General features: G+C 43.4%; 1 protein-coding gene and 5 non-coding genes across 16 annotated transcripts in view; all 6 read left to right on the top strand.

The window, feature by feature from the left end:
- Positions 1 to 426: 426 nt before the first annotated feature.
- On the top strand, positions 427 to 509 carry trnal-cag. The gene has a single exon. It is a non-coding gene; the product is annotated as a tRNA-Leu (tRNA).
- Positions 510 to 998: 489 nt separating this feature from the next.
- On the top strand, positions 999 to 1,081 carry trnal-cag. The gene has a single exon. It is a non-coding gene; the product is annotated as a tRNA-Leu (tRNA).
- Positions 1,082 to 1,852: 771 nt separating this feature from the next.
- On the top strand, positions 1,853 to 1,935 carry trnal-cag. The gene has a single exon. It is a non-coding gene; the product is annotated as a tRNA-Leu (tRNA).
- Positions 1,936 to 2,424: 489 nt separating this feature from the next.
- trnal-cag lies at positions 2,425 to 2,507 on the top strand. The gene has a single exon. It is a non-coding gene; the product is annotated as a tRNA-Leu (tRNA).
- Positions 2,508 to 3,279: 772 nt separating this feature from the next.
- On the top strand, positions 3,280 to 3,362 carry trnal-cag. The gene has a single exon. It is a non-coding gene; the product is annotated as a tRNA-Leu (tRNA).
- A 10,403-nt stretch (positions 3,363 to 13,765) lies between these two features.
- Positions 13,766 to 21,927, top strand: part of LOC110528772 (TRAF2 and NCK-interacting protein kinase) — a 72,131-nt gene continuing 63,969 nt past the window's right edge. For all 11 annotated transcript variants that reach the window (XM_036952100.1, XM_036952099.1, XM_036952096.1 and 8 more), the window contains exons 1-2: positions 13,766 to 14,148; positions 21,855 to 21,920. In XM_036952100.1, the coding sequence (XP_036807995.1) occupies positions 14,092 to 14,148; positions 21,855 to 21,920 (123 nt within the window). In that variant the 5' untranslated portion in view covers positions 13,766 to 14,091. The remainder of the gene's footprint in view (positions 14,149 to 21,854; positions 21,921 to 21,927) is intronic.

Here is a 21,927-nt window from a genome sequence, read left to right as displayed (position 1 = left end):
CCCCCCCCCCCCCCAAATAAAAATAAAACACGATTGCGTTAAAATAACCATTATGCCATTTGCTAAGACTCCCCCCATTTTGACATGTGGACGTGTTATCACTCTCACCCTGATGGTTGCTGATACTTCCAGACACTTTTTCGGTCTTAGCTGAGGTATTTTATCATTTATATCAGAATGGTCATATTCTGAGGCCACTTTAGCGCTCAATCAATGACGATTTACTAGGCTTTTCCCGTTGACGGACATATTGAAGATAAATCAATGACAGGAGTTTTTAATTGGTTAAAACCAATGACTATTTGATGTTGAAAGTGCAAGTCAGTATTGTGCATTTACTGGTCTTTGTGGTGATCTTAGGAGGCCGTACCTATATCTACTTTTAGCTAGTACGCTTTATCCTGACACCAAATGCAGCTTTTAGCAGTCAGGATGGCCGAGCGGTCTAAGGCGCTGCGTTCAGGTCGCAGTCTCCCCTGGAGGCGTGGGTTCGAATCCCACTTCTGACATACTTTTAACGCCTGCATGTCATACTGCTTTGCAAGAACCAGTTAATGAGAGGTTGAAAGAGAATTGCACGAATTTCACAGGCGGGCCACAAACAGGCAAGGATAAGGATAAGCCTAATGATCATACTTGTTCACAAGAACGGAAATATAAAATAGCGGTACATAGTACGAATATATCAACATCAATCAGTATTATTTATGGTAAGAAAGAGCTTGCTAATGTTTATAAGAGCAGTTCCATTGTTCCTTTAGCGAATCCTAGTGGTGAGATGGTGTATATGCACCCTGGGCTGACGAAACCAGGATAAATGATTAATTTCTCTTTCTTTGGTGCTGGCTGAGCGAGAGGAAACTATTAGTAGCCTAGCCTATGTCAATTTAAACTTTTACCCGATTCACTGTAAGTTATATAATTTGAAAAATATATGACCGATTACAAGACCACATAAAGATGAATAAATCAGAAGGGACACGTAATACTTGACAGAAGTCAGGATGGCCGAGCGGTCTAAGGCGCTGCGTTCAGGTCGCAGTCTCCCCTGGAGGCGTGGGTTCGAATCCCACTTCTGACATACTTTTAACGCCTGCATGTCATACTGCGTTGCAAGAACCAGTTGACAAATAAGTGGCTTAAGATAATGGAAATTACATCCAGTTAACATGAGCAGTGAATAACTATCGTATTTTTAACATTCTGCAAAAACAGCTAGTTGACGAGAGGTTGAAAGAGAATTGCACGAATTTCACAGGCGGGCCACAAACAGGCAAATAACAAAAGGTATCTCGGAACGCACAACTCGTCGGTCGTTGTCACTGGATTGTATTGGTGGGAAGAAAAAAATATGGTGTGCAGGGTAATCGAAGTCGCTGCATCTAAAGTCAAGCCACGGGTCACAGGTGAGACCCCTTTTTAACCCCCCCCCCCCCCCCCAAATAAAAATAAAACACGATTGCGTTAAAATAACCATTATGCCATTTGCTAAGACTCCCCCCATTTTGACATGTGGACGTGTTGTCACTCTCACCCTGATGGTTGCTGATACTTCCAGACACTTTTTCGGTCTTAGCTGAGGTATTTTATCATTTATATCAGAATGGTCATATTCTGAGGCCACTTTAGCGCTCAATCAATGACGATTTACTAGGCTTTTCCCGTTGACGGACATATTGAAGATAAATCAATGACAGGAGTTTTTAATTGGTTAAAACCAATGACTATTTGATGTTGAAAGTGCAAGTCAGTATTGTGCATTTACTGGTCTTTGTGGTGATCTTAGGAGGCCGTACCTATATCTACTTTTAGCTAGTACGCTTTATCCTGACACCAAATGCAGCTTTTAGCAGTCAGGATGGCCGAGCGGTCTAAGGCGCTGCGTTCAGGTCGCAGTCTCCCCTGGAGGCGTGGGTTCGAATCCCACTTCTGACATACTTTTAACGCCTGCATGTCATACTGCTTTGCAAGAACCAGTTAATGAGAGGTTGAAAGAGAATTGCACGAATTTCACAGGCGGGCCACAAACAGGCAAGGATAAGGATAAGCCTAATGATCATACTTGTTCACAAGAACGGAAATATAAAATAGCGGTACATAGTACGAATATATCAACATCAATCAGTATTATTTATGGTAAGAAAGAGCTTGCTAATGTTTATAAGAGCAGTTCCATTGTTCCTTTAGCGAATCCTAGTGGTGAGATGGTGTATATGCACCCTGGGCTGACGAAACCAGGATAAATGATTAATTTCTCTTTCTTTGGTGCTGGCTGAGCGAGAGGAAACTATTAGTAGCCTAGCCTATGTCAATTTAAACTTTTACCCGATTCACTGTAAGTTATATAATTTGAAAAATATATGACCGATTACAAGACCACATAAAGATGAATAAATCAGAAGGGACACGTAATACTTGACAGAAGTCAGGATGGCCGAGCGGTCTAAGGCGCTGCGTTCAGGTCGCAGTCTCCCCTGGAGGCGTGGGTTCGAATCCCACTTCTGACATACTTTTAACGCCTGCATGTCATACTGCGTTGCAAGAACCAGTTGACAAATAAGTGGCTTAAGATAATGGAAATTACATCCAGTTAACATGAGCAGTGAATAACTATCGTATTTTTAACATTCTGCAAAAACAGCTAGTTGACGAGAGGTTGAAAGAGAATTGCACGAATTTCACAGGCGGGCCACAAACAGGCAAATAACAAAAGGTATCTCGGAACGCACAACTCGTCGGTCGTTGTCACTGGATTGTATTGGTGGGAAGAAAAAAATATGGTGTGCAGGGTAATCGAAGTCGCTGCATCTAAAGTCAAGCCACGGGTCACAGGTGAGACCCCTTTTTAACCCCCCCCCCCCCCCCCCAAATAAAAATAAAACACGATTGCGTTAAAATAACCATTATGCCATTTGCTAAGACTCCCCCCATTTTGACATGTGGACGTGTTGTCACTCTCACCCTGATGGTTGCTGATACTTCCAGACACTTTTTCGGTCTTAGCTGAGGTATTTTATCATTTATATCAGAATGGTCATATTCTGAGGCCACTTTAGCGCTCAATCAATGACGATTTACTAGGCTTTTCCCGTTGACGGACATATTGAAGATAAATCAATGACAGGAGTTTTTAATTGGTTAAAACCAATGACTATTTGATGTTGAAAGTGCAAGTCAGTATTGTGCATTTACTGGTCTTTGTGGTGATCTTAGGAGGCCGTACCTATATCTACTTTTAGCTAGTACGCTTTATCCTTACACCAAATGCAGCTTTTAGCAGTCAGGATGGCCGAGCGGTCTAAGGCGCTGCGTTCAGGTCGCAGTCTCCCCTGGAGGCGTGGGTTCGAATCCCACTTCTGACATACTTTTAACGCCTGCATGTCATACTGCTTTGCAAGAACCAGTTAATGAGAGGTTGAAAGAGAATTGCACGAATTTCACAGGCGGGCCACAAACAGGCAAGGATAAGGATAAGCCTAATGATCATACTTGTTCACAAGAACGGAAATATAAAATAGCGGTACATAGTACGAATATATCAACATCAATCAGTATTATTTATGGTAAGAAAGAGCTTGCTAATGTTTATAAGAGCAGTTCCATTGTTCCTTTAGCGAATCCTAGTGGTGAGATGGTGTATATGCACCCTGGGCTGACGAAACCAGGATAAATGATTAATTTCTCTTTCTTTGGTGCTGGCTGAGCGAGAGGAAACTATTAGTAGCCTAGCCTATGTCAATTTAAACTTTTACCCGATTCACTGTAAGTTATATAATTTGAAAAATATATGACCGATTACAAGACCACATAAAGATGAATAAATCAGAAGGGACACGTAATATTTGACAGAAGTCAGGATGTCCGAGCGGTCTAAGGCGCTGCGTTCAGGTCGCAGTCTCCCCTGGAGGCGTGGGTTCGAATCCCACTTCTGACATACTTTTAACGCCTGCATGTCATACTGCGTTGCAAGAACCAGTTGACAAATAAGTGGCTTAAGATAATGGAAATTACATCCAGTTAACATGAGCAGTGAATAACTATCGTATTTTTAACATTCTGCAAAAACAGCTAGTTGACGAGAGGTTGAAAGAGAATTGCACGAATTTCACAGGCGGGCCACAAACAGGCAAATAACAAAAGGTATCTCGGAACGCACAACTCGTCGGTCGTTGTCACTGGATTGTATTGGTGGGAAGAAAAAAATATGGTGTGCAGGGTAATCGAAGTCGCTGCATCTAAAGTCAAGCCACGGGTCACAGGTGAGACCCCTTTTTAACCCCCCCCCCCCCAAATAAAAATAAAACACGATTGCGTTAAAATAACCACTATGCCATTTGCTAAGACTCCCCCCATTTTGACATGTGGACGTGTTGTCACTCTCACCCTGATGGTTGCTGATACTTCCAGACACTTTTTCGGTCTTATCTGAGATATTTTATCATTTATATCAGAATGGTCATATTCTGAGGCCACTTTAGCGCTCAATCAATGACAATTTACTAGGCTTTTCCTGTTGACGGACATATTGAAGATAAATCAATGACAGGAGTTTTTAATTGATTAAAAATTGATTAAAACCAATGACTATTTGATGTGGAAAGTGCAAGTCAGTATTGTGCATTTACTGGTCTTTGTGGTGATCTTAGGAGGCCGTACCTATATCTACTTTTAGCTAGTACGCTTTATCCTGACACCAAATCCAGGTTTTAGCAGTCAGGATGGCCGTTGTCATGTTCCGTTAGTGACCCTTAGTGGTGAGACGATGTATCTGCACCCTGGGCTACCTTCTTTCTTTGTTTTGTTCTGGCTGAGTGAAGAAACATAAATAATATAATATTCCTATTTCTACTTTTAATGATGCACTTTCTACAGCAAGTCATTACAATGACAAATCGAGTATGTTATAATCGACACATTTGCTGGCCGATGTACGTCAGCATATCGAAGTTTAGACCTCGTGCTGTTGTTACGGATTCAGGATGTCCGAGCGATCTAAGCCTTTGCTTTCGCCGTGAGGCGTGGTGTTGAATTCCTCTTCTGAAAGTTCTTTATCGCCCGTCTGTCACAGAGAAGTCATTCCAAATCATGGTGTTATACATAACATGTTGGTGAAGTCTAAATGAAAAGTTATTGAAAGAGGTGAATTAGCCAGAAGTTACTAGTACAGTAGTCTAGATTGAGGACCGATGGACTAAGGGCGATGGACTAAAAATGAATTGGGATCTTCCCTCGCAGGTTTGAATCCTGCCGAGAACGGTATAATTGTTTGTCCGTTTCTGTCACAAGATCCCAATGATCCCCGTCTTCAATACTCAAATTGCATGACCTTTGACCACACGAGGGCGCCCTCCACTTTCACGTATCAGCTATGTAAAAACATTATGAACACCTTCCTAATATTGAGTTGAGCCTGGACTCTAGTCAGGGCATGTACTACAAGGTGTCAAAAACATTCCAGAGTGATGCTGGCCCATGTTGACTCCAAAGCTTCCCACAGTTGCATCAATTTGGCTGTATGTCATTTGAGTAGTGGGCTATTCCTGATACACAGAAAACTGATGAGTGTGAAAACCCCAGCAGCGTTGCAGTTCTTGACACAAACCGGTGCGCCTGGCACCTACTACCATGCCCCGTTCAAAGGCACTTAAATATTTTGTGTTGCCCATTCACCCTCTGAATGGCACACATACACAATCCATGTCTCAATTGTCTCAAGGCTTAAAAATCTTTCTTTATCCTGTCTCCTCCCCTTCATCTAAACTGATTGAAGTGGATTTAACAAGTGACATCAATAAGAGATCATATCTTTCATCTGGTCAGTGTATGTCATGGAAAGAGCAGGTGTTCTTCATATTTAGTATACTCTTTATGGCTCTGGTATGGTGTTTGCGAGGCATCGCCTGTATTCATTTCAGTAACTTTATGTCAGTGAAAGGTTAAAGAAATAGTCCATTCTCAAATCAGATTCATCTGGCTTCAAAATGTCTCGATTTAAAGGCATAGTGTGTGATTTGGTAAGCTGACAGTTGATATTGGGGAAATATTATGTCACCCGTAGGTACAGAATAAGAATGTGTGTGTGTGTGATATGGCTTCTTCTGTGCATCTTCACATTTTAATTATAGAGTAGGCATTAATTGGAGCAGTTATCATGTACTGTAGCATATGCTATGTTACACCCTCCCAACACACACACACAGGAGATTTAGCCCAGAATCACTTATTAAATATTTAAACTGGGGTAGTAATGTGTTCTCTTATGCTCTCTCTCCCCCCCTCTCTCTCCCTCTCATATCAAATTTGTTTGTCATATGCGCTGAATATAACAGGTCCAATGAAATCAAATCAAATGTATTGGTCACATACACATGTTTAGAAATATGTTATTGCGGGTGTTCCGTAATGATTGTGTTTCGTGCTCCAACAGTGCAGTAATATCTAAGAAGTAATATCTAACCATTTCACAACAATACACACAATACAGACAACCTAAAGAAAAGTAATGAAATTAAGAACATATCAATATTTGGACGAGGAATGTCGGAGCAGAATAGACTAAAATACAGTAGAATAGAATACAGTATATACATATGAGATGAGTAATGCATAGACTAAAATACAGTAGAATATAATACAGTATATACATATGAGATGAGTAATGCATAGACTAAAATACAGTAGAATAGAATACAGTATATACATATGAGATGAGTAATGCATAGACTAAAATACAGTAGAATAGAATACAGTATATACATATGAGATGAGTAATGCATAGACTAAAATACAGTAGAATAGAATACAGTATATACATATGAGATGAGTAATGCATAGACTAAAATACAGTAGAATAGAATACAGTATATACATATGAGATAAGTAATGCAAAATATGTAAACATTTAAAGTGACTAGTGTTCCATTATTAAAGTGGTCAGTGTTTTCAAGTCTATGTATATAGGGCAGCAGCCTCTAAGGTGCTAGTGATGCCCTTTAGATAGAAGCTGTTTTTCAGTCTCTCAGTCCCAGCTTTGATGCACCGGTACTGACCTTGCCTTCTGGATGATAACGGGGTGAACAGGCAGTGGCTCGGTTGGTTGTTGTCCTTGATGATCCTTTTGGCCCTCCTGTGACATCGGGTGCTTTAGGAGTCCTGGAGGGCAGGCAGTGTGCCCCCAGTGATGTGTTGTGCAGACCGCACCACCCTCTAGAGAGCCCTGCAGTTGCGGGCAGTACAGCTGTCGTACCAAGCGGTGATACAGCCCGACAGGATGCTCTCAATTGTGCATCTGTGAATGTTTGTGAGGGTTTTAGGTGCCAAGCCACATTTCTTCAGCCTCCTGAGGTTGAAGAGGCGCTGTTGCGCCTTCTTCACCACATTGTTTGTGTGGGTGAATCCTTTCAGTTGGTCAGTGATGTGTACGCCGAGGAACTTGAAGCTTTCCACCTTCTTCACTGCAGTCCCCTCGATGTGGATAGGGGGGTGCTCCCTCTGCTGTTTCCTGAAGTCCACCATCATCTCCTTTGTTTTGTTGACGTTGAGTGAGAGGTTATTTTCCTGGCACCACACTCCCAGGGCCCTCACCTCCTCCCTATAGGCTGTCTCGTGTAGACCTTACCGTGAAATGCTTACTTTCAAGCCCTTAACCAACAATGCAGTTCAAGAAATAGAGTTAGGAAAATATTTACTAAATAAACTCAAGTAAAAAAATAAAACAAAAAGTAACACAATAAAATAACAATAATGAGGCTATATGCAGAGGGTATTGGTACCGAGTCAATGTGCGAGGGTACAGGTTAGTGGAGGTAATTTGTTCAAATAGGTATGGGTCAACGTAAATAGTCCAGGTGGCCATTTGATTAACTGTTCAGCAGTCTTATGGCTTGGGGGTAGAAGCTGTTAAGGAACCTTTAGGATCTAGACTTGGCGCACCGGTACCACTTGCCGTACGGTAGCAGAGAGAACAGTCTATGACTCTCTCCCCCTTCTCTCCCTCTCTCTCTCCCATGTCTCTGTCTCATTCTCTTTCTGTCTTTCGCTTTCTATGTGAAGGTATGTTGTCGTGGCACTCTAGGGGAAACAGGGCGTGATATGCTCAGGTGATTCCATGGAAGACACTGGGTGAAGAAAACAAGCATGCACACCTGCAGACATATTGCAAACCCACACACACGCACACACACACACACACACACACACACACACACACACACACACACACACTTGTCTAAGACAATATCTTTTTGCCTCCTGTCTCAGCCTCCAGTATTTATGCTGCAGTAGTTTATGTGTCGGGGGGCTAGGGTCAGTTTGTTATATCTGGAGTACTTCTCCTGTTCTATTCGGTGTCCTGTGTGAATTTAAGTGTGCTCTCTCTGATTCTCTCTTTCTCTCTTTCTTTCTTTCTCTCTCTCGGAGGACCTGAGCCCAAGGACCATGCCTCAAGACTACCTGACATGATGACTCCTTGCTGTCCCCAGTCCACCTGGCCGTGCTGCTGCTCCAGTTTCAACTGTTCTGCCTTATTATTATTGGACCATGCTGGTCATTTATGAACATTTGAACATCTTGGCCATGTTCTGTTATAATCTCCACCCGGCACAGCCAGAAGAGGACTGGCCTCCCCACATAGCCTGGTTCCTCTCTAGGTTTCTTCCTAGGTTTTGGCCTTTCTAGGGAGTTTTTCCTAGCCACCGTGCTTCTACACCTGCATTGCTAGCTGTTTGGGGTTTTAGGCTGGGTTTCTGTACAGCACTTTGAGATATCAGCTGATGTACGAAGGGCTATATAAATACATTTAATTTGATTTGATTTGAAGATGTGATACAGTTTTTTCCCAATTGCTAAAACACAATTTTGCAAACTAGGCTCGTTTTATCAAAATACTTAACACAATTCACAAAACCACACACCCAAACTGTAAAATACCTCATATATCCTGCAAAATGAAGCACTGCAACCAAAACTACATATATCATTATCAAAATCAAATGTTTGCACGAAATGGCACACACTTCATTCATATTACCAGATTTTTGTCTAACCAACTACACACTGTTGGGCATAATGAAAAGCACTCTCATCTTTTGTATGCTTTGCCATAATACTAAAATAGTTCAAATTGTAGAAAATCTTCAGATGCACAGAAATATTTGCAGATACACACACATGCTGTTGAAACAGTTTATTTGTTAACATTTTTCACCAAACAAGTCAGTGCAACATATGCACAGCAGATATATTTACATTGGACTGAACAAAAATATGCTCACAAAAAAACAGTCAACTGAAAAAGAAAATGGCAGAAAAAATATATAGAAAAAAAGAGTCAAGAAAAATAATTAGGCAGCATCTTGCCGCACAGCTGGGTCTGGCCACAACGCCTCGTCCACATCACAGGCAATATCTTCCCTTGCCAGACATCGAGGGAAGAAGCGCCTTGAGTGCCTTATCCATCCCTGAATCGCACCCACATCAATCTCATCACATGCCTCTTCCATAGCCTGCACAAGAGGAATGTGCACAACGGGCTGCCCGTCGTACACCTTCCACCGCCATGCCGAAAATAACTCTTCTATGGGGTTCAGAAATGGTGAGTATGGTGGGAGGTATTGCACGAGAAATGGTGGGTGGTCAGCAAACCAGTTTTGGACTGGGGCTGCACGATGAAAGCTCACGTTGTCCCATACTACAACGTACTGGTGGTATGAGAATGTTGTGGAGTCTGTCCAGAAATGTGAGAATATGGGCTGTGTTGTATGGTCCAAGGTTGGCATGACGGTGGAGGACACCATGCGTATTGGAGATGGCAGTGCACATTGTGATGTTCCCACCACGTTGGCCAGGAACATCTATAATGGCTCTGTGGCCAATGACGTTTCTCCACCTTCTTCTGGTCTTTGCTAGGTTGAACCCAGCCTCATCTATAAAGATGAACTCATGTGGGATTGCATGAGCATCTATTTCCAGTACTCCCTGAAAACATAGAACAAAAGCAGTCAAAATGGTGTTATCCAGTTCACTGGGAAACGATGTTGCGTGTAGTGTACTGCAGTCAATATTGTACTTACATCCACATTTCTTTGAGAGTTTCTCTCAAACGGCACCTTATAAAGTTGTTTCATTCTGATTTGGTTTCGCTTGAGAATGCGAGCCAATGTGGACAGACTGACTCGTTGAATGTTGTTGAATATGGTGTTGTCTTGGATGATGTGGCTTTGAATTTCTCGTCATCTGATTTCATTATTTTCCAAAACCAAGTTTACAATGGCAGCTTCCTGTACCCCGGTGAACATTTGGCCCCTTCCTCTACCATGGTTGCATCTCTCAGTGCTTTAGAAAAACTCAAATATAGGGCTTGGACAATGCAGCCTAAAGATATTTCCCCCACAGTAGAGTCAATTCTACAGGAAATTTGTGCAGTTAGTGTATGACATCAGCCATTCATGAAGTAAACAGGTCTCACCCAACTGATACACTGTGACATGGGGTGTACTACGTAGTGTGAAAGAAATGTTGGTTACATACCTGTACTCCAGTCTCAATGTCCGGATGACACAGGCGACAGTAAAACGGCTCAAGTTGGGCTGCACTCTCTGACATGATCAACTAAGGTTGCTCTGATTTCATTTGAAAGATGTTGTCTTCTTTGGCCATGAACTCCTCTACCAGCTCTACCCATACCTCTCACTCTTCCTCCCCCTCTCATTCTCACCCTCCCTCTTCCTCTCTCTGCAACGGCTTCTATTGTTGTTGTAAAACAAAAGGTGCTCACCTGCGGTCTTTTCATAGTGCTTACTTCCTGATTGAAGTGGTAACAATTAACCATTGAGGTGTTTGGCCAGGTGGCACATGTATTGGCCAATTAGCTCATGTAGTGTCATTTTGAATGGCAGTGTTTTGAAATGGCAAACATGTGACTCTATGTCAGATTGTTGTGTCTTATGCAGAGAACCGTGTGCAGTGCATTTAAAAAGTGCCATTTTGAATTGCAAAATGTGTGTAAAGCAGAAAATGTGTTTAGACTTTTGGAGACTTGAGAAGAGGTGTTGCTCTCTGTGTGTCAGTTTAAATAATTGTGCTGTGCATGTCATTTTAGTGTGTTAGCAATTGGAAAAAACTGTAATAGCCGTGCCTGTATAATGTATTGGATTTGACATTAGCTTGGATGAGTTTGGCATTGGCTTTGATACCACTTTACTAACTCAACCTGCATGTACATAATTACCTCAATTACCTCGACACCGGTGCCCCCCCCCCCCCCCCCCGCACATTGACACATTGACTCTGTGCCGGTACCCCCTGTATATAGCCCCGCTATTGTTATTTACTGCTGCTCTTTAATTATTTGTTATTCTTATCTCTTACTTTTTTAGGGATTTTCTTAAACTGCATTGTTGGTTAAGGGCTTGTATGTAAGAATTTCACTGTAAGGTCTACCTACACCTGTTGTATTCGGCGCATGTGACCAATAACATTTGATTTGATTAAATGGTATGCATGACTAATAGTTCCTAAGAAGTTCTTGGCAAGACAAACCTGTCTGTAGATTTCTCACGTGTTAACATGTCTTATTTTGGTATAGTGATACTGAAGGAGCCCAATTCTATGGTTCCTCTGCATGTGTTGCTTTGGCTTAATCCTTATAATCCTGATCTCCGACCAAAACAGTTCCAGAGTATTTCTCTGTTATAGTGAGTGACAGGTCATGACAACACACCTCTACCCTGTTCTATTCTCAGGAAACATTTTTAATCTGTTCTATTCTCAGGAAACATTTTTAATCTGTTCTATTCTCAGGAAACATTTATACTCTGTTCTATTCTCAGGAAACATTTATACTCTGTTCTATTCTCAGGAAACATTTATACTCTGTTCTATTCTCAGGAAACATTTCTAATCTGTTATATTCTCAGGAAACATTTCTAATCTGTTCTATTCTCAGGAAACATTTCTAATCTGTTCTATTCTCAGGAAACATTTATACTCTGTTATATTTTAAGGACAACATCTCTACTCTGTTATATTTTAAGGACAACATCTCTACTCTGTTATATTTTAAGGACAACATCTCTACTCTGTTATATTTTAAGGACAACATTTATACTCTGTTATATTCTCAGGAAACATTTATACTCTGTTATATTCTCAGGAAACATTTCTAATCTGTTATATTCTCAGGAAACATTTCTAATCTGTTCTATTCTCAGGAAACATTTCTAATCTGTTCTATTCTCAGGAAACATTTATACTCTGTTATATTTTAAGGACAACATCTCTACTCTGTTATATTTTAAGGACAACATCTCTACTCTGTTATATTTTAAGGACAACATTTATACTCTGTTATATTTTAAGGACAACATCTCTACTCTGTTATATTTTAAGGACAACATTTATACTCTGTTATATTTTAAGGACAACATCTCTACTCTGTTATATTTTAAGGACAACATCTCTACTCTGTTATATTTTAAGGACAACATCTCTACTCTGTTATATTTTAAGGACAACATCTCTACTCTGTTATATTTTAAGGACAACATCTCTACTCTGTTATATTTTAAGGACAACATTTATACTCTGTTATATTTTAAGGACAACATCTCTACTCTGTTATATTTTAAGGACAACATTTATACTCTGTTATATTTTAAGGACAACATCTCTACTCTGTTATATTTTAAGGACAACATTTATACTCTGTTATATTTTAAGGACAACATCTCTACTCTGTTATATTTTAAGGACAACATTTATACTCTGTTCTATTCTCAGGAAACATTTATACTCTGTTATATTTTAAGGACAACATCTCTACTCTGTTATATTTTAAGGACAACATCTCTACTCTGTTATATTTTAAGGACAACATCTCTACTCTGTTATATTTTAAGGACAACATCTCTACTCTGTTATATTTTAAGGACAACATTTATACTCTGTTATATTTTAAGGACAACATTTATACTCTGTTATATTTTAAGGACAACATCTCTACTCTGTTATATTTTAAGGACAACATTTATACTCTGTTCTATTTTAAGGACAACATTTATACTCTGTTATATTTTAAGGACAACATTTATACTCTGTTCTATTTTAAGGACAACATTTATACTCTGTTATATTTTAAGGACAACATCTCTACTCTGTTATATTTTAAGGACAACATCTCTACTCTGTTATATTTTAAGGACAACATCTCTACTCTGTTCCATTCTCAGGAATAATCTATATTATATTGCCTTTAGCTCTCTGTTATAAAACACATGGTTATTCTCAATGGGATAAAGGACAAATATAACCAAACAAAAAATAACTAAATGGGCCGCATTGAATGAAACTTCTCTATTCTGAACGTCTGATTAGTTCCTATACACAGCACTATGTTCATAATACATACATAATATATTAGTAATAATACTACATTCTAAAACATTTCAATATGAAAGAGATGTGACGTACAACAAAGTTGATTGGCCCTTGTTGAACTCATAGCTATGTTTCCATTTATAAATCCCTTTTACAAGAAGTCCAACTTCACCTAACATCATTACTAAACGTTAGACAAACCAGTTACCACGCCCCGGTGTCAGGGACGGCTTACTCTGGAACTCCTTTCGTCACTACTGAGTTTTAAATAATTAAATGAATCAAATTGGGCATTCCTCTGGAGTGGGAGTGGTTTGCAGATTTGCCCCGCCCGCGTTGTCTTTGATTGACATAGCTCAAAAGCAGCAGCAGCCAGCGAACAGTGAGTTCTCGCTCTGTCGGTTGAACCTACAGACGTGGATTCGGTGCTGCTGCTGATAATGTTCACGTCCGGTTATAGTCACACACCAGCATCTCTGCTCTAGCAGACTTTTTTAACGTCGGTCACCTCTAAGTCTACTGACAAACGGGGATATATTATATTCTCTCTTTTTCATTTTCTCTGTCGCCATCTCTCCGTCGCTTATCGGTGAGAAAGAGGCTCGTTTCCCCGAGGAAGAGGGCAGCCTATAGCGGTGGCCAAGGGCATTTACTCCGTGGTCTCGTTGTCTGGATGATTTCTGATTCTGGTGATTTTCACAATATTTTATTTGAATCATGGCGACTGATTCCCCTGCCCGGAGTCTGGATGAGATCGATCTGTCTGCTCTACGGGTAAGATAAACCCGGGTCTACATCATGTATCTGTTTCAGTATCAGAGATGGCTACTACTCTCTCTCTCTCTCTCTCTCTCTCTCTCTCTCTCTCTCTCTCTCTCTCTCTGTCTCTCTCTCTCTCTCTCTCTCTCTCTCTGTGTGTGTGTGTGAGACAACGCTTCTAAAATGGGTCAAATTCCCCATCCCAACATACAACCACCAACATGGCAGACTGGCCTACCGATGTTTGTGCATGAGCAAAATATATCCAAATATCGAATTATGCAGGCCTATATAGCACTGTTCATAGCCTAATGGCAGGTGGTTAAACATTGTAACACAACAGAGGAACATACTCAGTGGAAAAACGTCAACCAAGTTTTGGTCTGAATATGTCGCTTTCATTGAGCCAGTCCGTGGTGGAATGTAGCCTACATATTTACACACACACACACACACAAAGAGAATGTTAATGTGGGTCTACGAAAACAGCCTGATAGCCTTCATGTGCATTTACTGTATGAATACATTAAGGCATTCATGCATACAGTGTATTTCTGTGTGCATGTGTGAACAACAAATGTCACTCACTGTTAACACGGGTAGAGAGAGTCCTCTACAAAGGATACTATTAAATAATCACTGTGTATCTATTTACATGTCATATATTGTCTCTATTACATTACCTTGATATATTGAATATGCCAATATGGTTATATGTTGGTATAACCATCAGTGTAGATGCTAAACTCTGCTAAGCCAGTAAGGCTAGTGGCTAGGCTACCTGTAGACTGTGTTGTCTGTGCACTCTTAGAAAAAATGGTTCCAAATGGGTTCTGCGGCTATCCCCATAGGAGAACCCTTTTTGTTTCCAGGTAGAACTATTTTGTTTTCCATGTAGAACCCTGTGTGGAAAGGGTTCTACATGGAACCCAAAAGGGTTGTACCTGGAACCAAACGTGGTTCTTCAAAGGGTTCTCCTATGGGGACAGCCAAAAAAAGCTTTATGGTTCTAGATGGGAATTGTTTTCCAAGTGTAGACTGGGGCAGTAGGCTACTGTGGCTGTTGCTGCACTCTCTGGTTCTAATGTTAACCCTGAGCAAAGACACACACACACACACACACACACACACACACACACACACACACACACACACACACACACACACACACACACTATGATGGATACACCTACTCTGCAAGATGATGTGTGTGTGTTTACATTTGTTTGTGTGTGTGGTCAGGTACTGGGTATACGCTAAGCTAATGCCATATGACCCACAGACTAGTATAAAGGACGATAGGTTGGGTTGGGAAGAGCAAGTCTAGCTGAGCTGTACAGTGGCCTATTGAGGTTGTGCAGAGCCAGTCTAGCTGAGATGTACAGTGGCCTGTTCAGGTTGTGCAGAGCCAGTCTAGCTGAGCTGTACAGTGGCCTGTTCAGGTTGTGCAGAGCCAGTCTAGCTGAGATGTACAGTGGCCTGTTCAGGTTGTGCAGAGCCAGTCTAGCTGAGCTGTACAGTGGCCTGTTCAGGTTGTGCAGAGCCAGTATAGCTGAGATGTACAGTGGCCTGTTCAGGTTGTGCAGAGCAAGTCTAGCTGAGCTGTACAGTGGCCTGTTCAGGTTGTGCAGAGCAAGTCTAGCTGAGCTGTACAGTGGCCTGTTCAGGTTGTGCAGAGCCAGTCTAGCTGAGCTGTACAGTGGTCTGTTCAGGTTGTGCAGAGCAAGTCTAGCTGAGCTGTACAGTGGCCTGTTCAGGTTGTGCAGAGCAAGTCTAGCTGAGCTGTACAGTGGCCTGTTCAGGTTGTGCAGAGCAAGTCTAGCTGAGCTGTACAGTGGCCTGTTCAGGTTGTGCAGAGCCAGTCTAGCTGAGCTGTACAGTGGCCTGTTCAGGTTGTGCAGAGCCAGTCTAGCTGAGCTGTACAGTGGCCTGTTCAGGTTGTGCAGAGCCAGTCTAGCTGAGCTGTACAGTGGCCTGTTCAGGTTGTGCAGAGCCAGTCTAGCTGAGATGTACAGTGGCCTGTTCAGGTTGTGCAGAGCAAGTCTAGCTGAGCTGTACAGTGGCCTGTTCAGGTTGTGCAGAGCCAGTCTAGCTGAGATGTACAGTGGCCTGTTCAGGTTGTGCAGAGCCAGTCTAGCTGAGCTGTACAGTGGCCTGTTCAGGTTGTGCAGAGCCAGTCTAGCTGAGATGTACAGTGGCCTGTTCAGGTTGTGCAGAGCCAGTCTAGCTGAGCTGTACAGTGGCCTGTTCAGGTTGTGCAGAGCCAGTCTAGCTGAGATGTACAGTGGCCTGTTCAGGTTGTGCAGAGCCAGTCTAGCTGAGATGTACAGTGGCCTATTCAGGTTGTGCAGAGCCAGTCTAGCTGAGCTGTACAGTGGCCTGTTCAGGTTGTGCAGAGCCAGTCTAGCTGAGCTGTACAGTGGCCTGTTCAGGTTGTGCAGAGCCAGTCTAGCTGAGATGTACAGTGGCCTGTTCAGGTTGTGCAGAGCCAGTCTAGCTGAGATGTACAGTGGCCTATTCAGGTTGTGCAGAGCCAGTCTAGCTGAGATGTACAGTGGCCTGTTCAGGTTGTGCAGAGCCAGTCTAGCTGAGCTGTACAGTGGCCTGTTCAGGTTGTGCAGAGCCTGTCTAGCTGAGCTGTACAGTGGCCTGTTCAGGTTGTGCAGAGCCAGTCTAGCTGAGCTGTACAGTGGCCTGTTCAGGTTGTGCAGAGCCAGTCTAGCTGAGATGTACAGTGGCCTGTTCAGGTTGTGCAGAGCCAGTCTAGCTGAGATGTGCAGTGGCCTGTTCAGGTTGTGCAGAGCCAGTCTAGCTGAGCTGTACAGTGGCCTGTTCAGGTTGTGCAGAGCCAGTCTAGCTGAGCTGTACAGTGGCCTGTTCAGGTTGTGCAGAGCCAGTCTAGCTGAGATGTACAGTGGCCTGTTCAGGTTGTGCAGAGCCAGTCTAGCTGAGATGTGCAGTGGCCTGTTCAGGTTGTGCAGAGCCAGTCTAGCTGAGCTGTACAGTGGCCTGTTCAGGTTGTGCAGAGCCAGTCTAGCTGAGATGTACAGTGGCCTGTTCAGGTTGTGCAGAGCCAGTCTAGCTGAGATGTGCAGTGGCCTGTTCAGGTTGTGCAGAGCCAGTCTAGCTGAGCTGTACAGGGGCCTGTGTGGATTACAGTTCTCCACCAGTCAGTCACAGACATTAATCCACTGGTCAGTGGGTCACTGGCTAGACTGGCCTAGGAACCGCTGGACAGACGAGTGTGTGTGTGTGTGTTGGGAAATCCTGACTGAGAAGTGGTCAGAGAATTGGTGATACAACACACACACACACACACACACACAGTCAGTCAGCTAATGACATCAACAGATCAGCACGAAGGACAGCACTGACCACACACACACACACACACAATTATAGAGTGAGGAGCTGATGAATGAGAGGGACAAAGGCAAAGTGAAAAAGGGGGAACGAGGAAGGGAGAGAGAAAAATAGATGGAGAGCGAGAGAAAGAGAGAAAGAGAGAGATTGAGTGCCAGTAATGTCACCCTATCCTCCACTACTTTTGGCCAGAACACTAGCTGTTATAGACGACACTCTCAACCTAAACCCACCTACGCCCTAGAACTGACCTGCATACATCTTATTCATGAATTATCTGGGTGTGTCACACTTAAATGTCTCCCCCTGAATGTGTCTGGGTGATCTAATGAACAGCTGAGCCACAAGACCCCCTTATTCACACTATTTCCCTAGCCTCTCACATACACACTCATAGACACACACACACTTTAGAGCCATAGAGTTTGAAGAATGTATACAAGGTCTCGCGAGGAGCTAAACAGAGAATAAGATTCATCAACAGAGAGAACACGTTTGTGTATGAGTACAGTACATTAGAGTCCTTCTCTCATGACAGTGGTTGTTTAGATAGGACCAGTTACAACGTGACTCCCATCATCCACTAACCCACTACAATCTAATCATCTCACACACAACCTGTGAGCCCATTCTGTTGTATTAAATAGTCATGATAACGGACACTTTTCTATCAGTTAGCCTGAGGATATGAATGAACTGGAGCAGCAACAACACTCCGTTAGACTCTGTACACACACACACACACACACACACACACACACACACACACACACACACTTAGACACACTTGATCACTAACCCTTGTGTGGGCTTGTTTAGAAGAGTGAGTGTTTCTGTCTTTCTCATGATACCACAGGAGGTAAAGAAGGAGAGATGAGGAGATAGCTAGAGAGAGAACATAAAAGAGAGTAGAAGTGCCACAGTGGTGCTTAGATACTGCTGGAATGAGAGATGGAGGGAGAGACAGATGGAATGAGAGACAGATGGAGGGAGAGACCGATGGAATGAGAGATGGAGGGAGAGACAGATGGAATGAGAGATGGAAGGAGAGACAGATGGAATGAGAGATGGAGGGAGAGACAGATGGAATGAGAGATGGATGGAGAGACAGATGGAATGAGAGATGGATGGAGAGACAGATGGAATGAGAGATGGATGGAGAGACAGATGGAATTAGAGATGAGGGAGAGACAGATGGAATGAGAGACAGATGGAGGGAGAGACAGATGGAATGAGAGATGGATGGAGAGACCGATGGAATGAGAGATGGAGGGAGAGACAGATGGAATGAGAGATGGAGGGAGAGACCGATGGAGGGAGAGACAGATGGAATGAGAGATGGAGGGAGAGACAGATGGAATGAGAGACAGATGGAGGGAGAGATGGAGGGAGAGACAGATGGAATGAGAGATGGAGGGAGAGACAGATGGAATGAGAGATGGAGGGAGAGACAGATGGAATGAGAGATGGAATGAGAGATGGAGGGAGAGAGATGGAATGAGAGATGGAGGGAGAGACAGATGGAGGGAGAGACAGATGGAATGATAGATGGGGAGAGACAGATGGAATGAGAGATGGAGGGAGAGACAGATGGAATGAGAGATGGAGGGAGAGACCGATGGAATGAGAGATGGAGGGAGAGACAGATGGAGGGAGAGACAGATGGAATGAGAGATGGAGGGAGAGACAGATGGAGGGAGAGACAGATGGAATGAGAGATGGAGGGAGAGACAGATGGAATGAGAGATGGAGGGAGAGACCGATGGAATGAGAGATGGAGGGAGAGACAGATGGAATGAGAGATGGAATGAGAGATGGAGGGAGAGACAGATGGAATGAGAGATGGAGGGAGAGACAGATGGAGGGAGAGACAGATGGAATGAGAGACAGATGGAATGAGAGACAGATGGAGGGAGAGAGATGGAATGAGAGATGGAGGGAGAGACCGATGGAATGAGAGATGGAGGGAGAGACAGATGGAATGAGAGATGGATGGAATGATAGATGGAGGGAGAGACAGATGGAATGAGAGACAGATGGAATGAGAGACAGATGGAATGAGAGATGGAGGGAGAGACCGATGGAATGAGAGATGGAGGGAGAGACAGATGGAATGAGAGATGGAGGGAGAGACAGATGGAGGGAGAGACAGATGGAATGAGAGACAGATGGAATGAGAGACAGATGGAATGAGAGATGGAGGGAGAGACCGATGGAATGAGAGATGGAGGGAGAGACAGATGGAATGAGAGATGGATGGAATGATAGATGGAGGGAGAGACAGATGGAATGAGAGACCGATGGAATGAGAGATGGATGGAGAGACCGATGGAATGACAGATGGAGGGAGAGACAGATGGAATGAGAGATGGATGGAATGAGAGATGGAGGGAGAGACAGATGGAATGAGAGACCGATGGAATGAGAGATGGATGGAGAGACAGATGGAATGAGAGATGGAGGGAGAGACCGATGGAATGACAGATGGAGGGAGAGACAGATGGAATGAGAGATGGATGGAATGAGAGATGGAGGGAGAGACAGATGGAATGAGAGATGGATGGAATGATAGATGGAGGGAGAGACAGATGGAGGGAGAGACCGATGGAATGAGAGATGGAGGGAGAGACAGATGGAGGGAGAGACAGATGGAATGATAGATGGGGGAGAGACAGATGGAATGAGAGATGGAGAGAGAGACAGATGGAATGAGAGATGAGGGAGAGACAGATGGAATGAGAGATGGAATGAGAGATGGAGGGAGAGACAGATGGGATGAGAGATGGAGGGAGAGATAGATGGAATGAGAGATGGAGGGAGAGACTGATGGAATGAGAGATGGAGGGAGAGACAGATGGAATGAGAGATGGAGGGAGAGACAGATGGAGGGAGAGACAGATGGAATGAGAGATGGAGGGAGAGACAGATGGGATGAGAGATGGAGGGAGAGACAGATGGAATGAGAGATGGAGGGAGAGACTGATGGAATGAGAGATGGAGGGAGAGACAGATGGAATGAGAGATGGAGGGAGAGACATATGGAATGAGAGATGAGGGAGAGACAGATGGAATGAGAGATGGAGGGAGGGACATATGGAATGAGAGATGGAGGGAGAGACAGATGGAATGAGAGATGGAGGGAGAGACAGATGGAATGAGAGATGGAGGGAGAGACAGATGGAGGGAGAGACAGATGGAATGAGAGATGGAGGGAGAGACAGATGGAATGAGAGATGGAGGGAGAGACAGATGGAATGAGAGATGGAGGGAGAGACAGATGGAGGGAGAGACAGATGGAGGGAGAGACAGATGGAATGAGAGACAGATGGAATGAGAGATGGAGGGAGAGAGATGGAATGAGAGACAGATGGAATGAGAGATGGAGGGAGAGACAGATGGAATGAGAGATGGATGGAGAGACAGATGGAATGAGAGATGGATTGAGAGATGGACGGAGAGACAGATGGATTGAGAGATGGACGGAGAGACAGATGGAATGAGAGATGGATGGAGAGACAGATGGAATGAGAGATGGAGGGAGAGACAGATGGAATGAGAGATGGAGGGAGAGACAGATGGAATGACAGATGGAGGGAGAGACACGGAAAGAGATTAAAACTGCCATAGCCAAAAGGCTCAAGTCTGTTGGAATGAGAGTGATGGAGAGAATGAGAGAGAGAGAGAGAATAAAAGAGTGTGAGAGTTCCATAGCATTTCTCAGAGAAGGGCTGGAATGAGAGAGAACGAGACTGTGAGAGCTACATATATCTACTCTTGCTGGCTGGAGATGAATGGAGAGAGAGAGAAAGAGAGAGTTGGAAGAGAGTGAACGAAAGAGAGAGTGAGGGCTACAGAGGGGGGAGTTGAATTCCAGCTATTGTTGGAATGACATAGCAACACAGCAAAGAGGGAGGTGTGTGTGTGTGTGTGTGTGAGGTCACTGGGTTCTCTGCTGTGGTCTAGCGGCTCCTCTTGTAGTAACTCTACTGTCTAGTAAGCTAATCATTATGCAGCAACTTTAGCTAGCTATCGACAGTAGCAGTCTATTAGCATCAGCTAGCTTCAAGCTAACAGTCTGTAGCCTATCTCTGGGGGCTAGCATCAAGCTAACAGTCTATATGTTTTGGGGCTGGCATCAAACTAACTGTCTATCTGTGCTAGTATCAAGATAACAGTCTATATGTCTGGGGTGGGGATTAGCATCAAGCTAATGGCCTGTAGCCTATGTTGTTGGGGCTAGCATCAAGCTAACGGTATAGCCTATGTCTGGGGGCTAGCATAAAGCTAACACCTCTATAACTGCCAGCTTCAAGCTAAATGTCTGTACACTCTGTGACTCAGAATTTGTCTCTCTTTAGGACCCAGCAGGCATCTTTGAGCTGGTGGAGTTGGTGGGCAATGGAACCTACGGACAGGTGTACAAGGTAAGAC

Source organism: Oncorhynchus mykiss, chromosome 18 (genome assembly GCF_013265735.2).
Source record: "Oncorhynchus mykiss isolate Arlee chromosome 18, USDA_OmykA_1.1, whole genome shotgun sequence".
Lineage (NCBI taxonomy): Eukaryota > Metazoa > Chordata > Actinopteri > Salmoniformes > Salmonidae > Oncorhynchus > Oncorhynchus mykiss.
The sequence above is the reverse complement of the archived record's forward strand: the minus strand, read 5'-3'. Positions and strand labels throughout refer to the sequence as shown.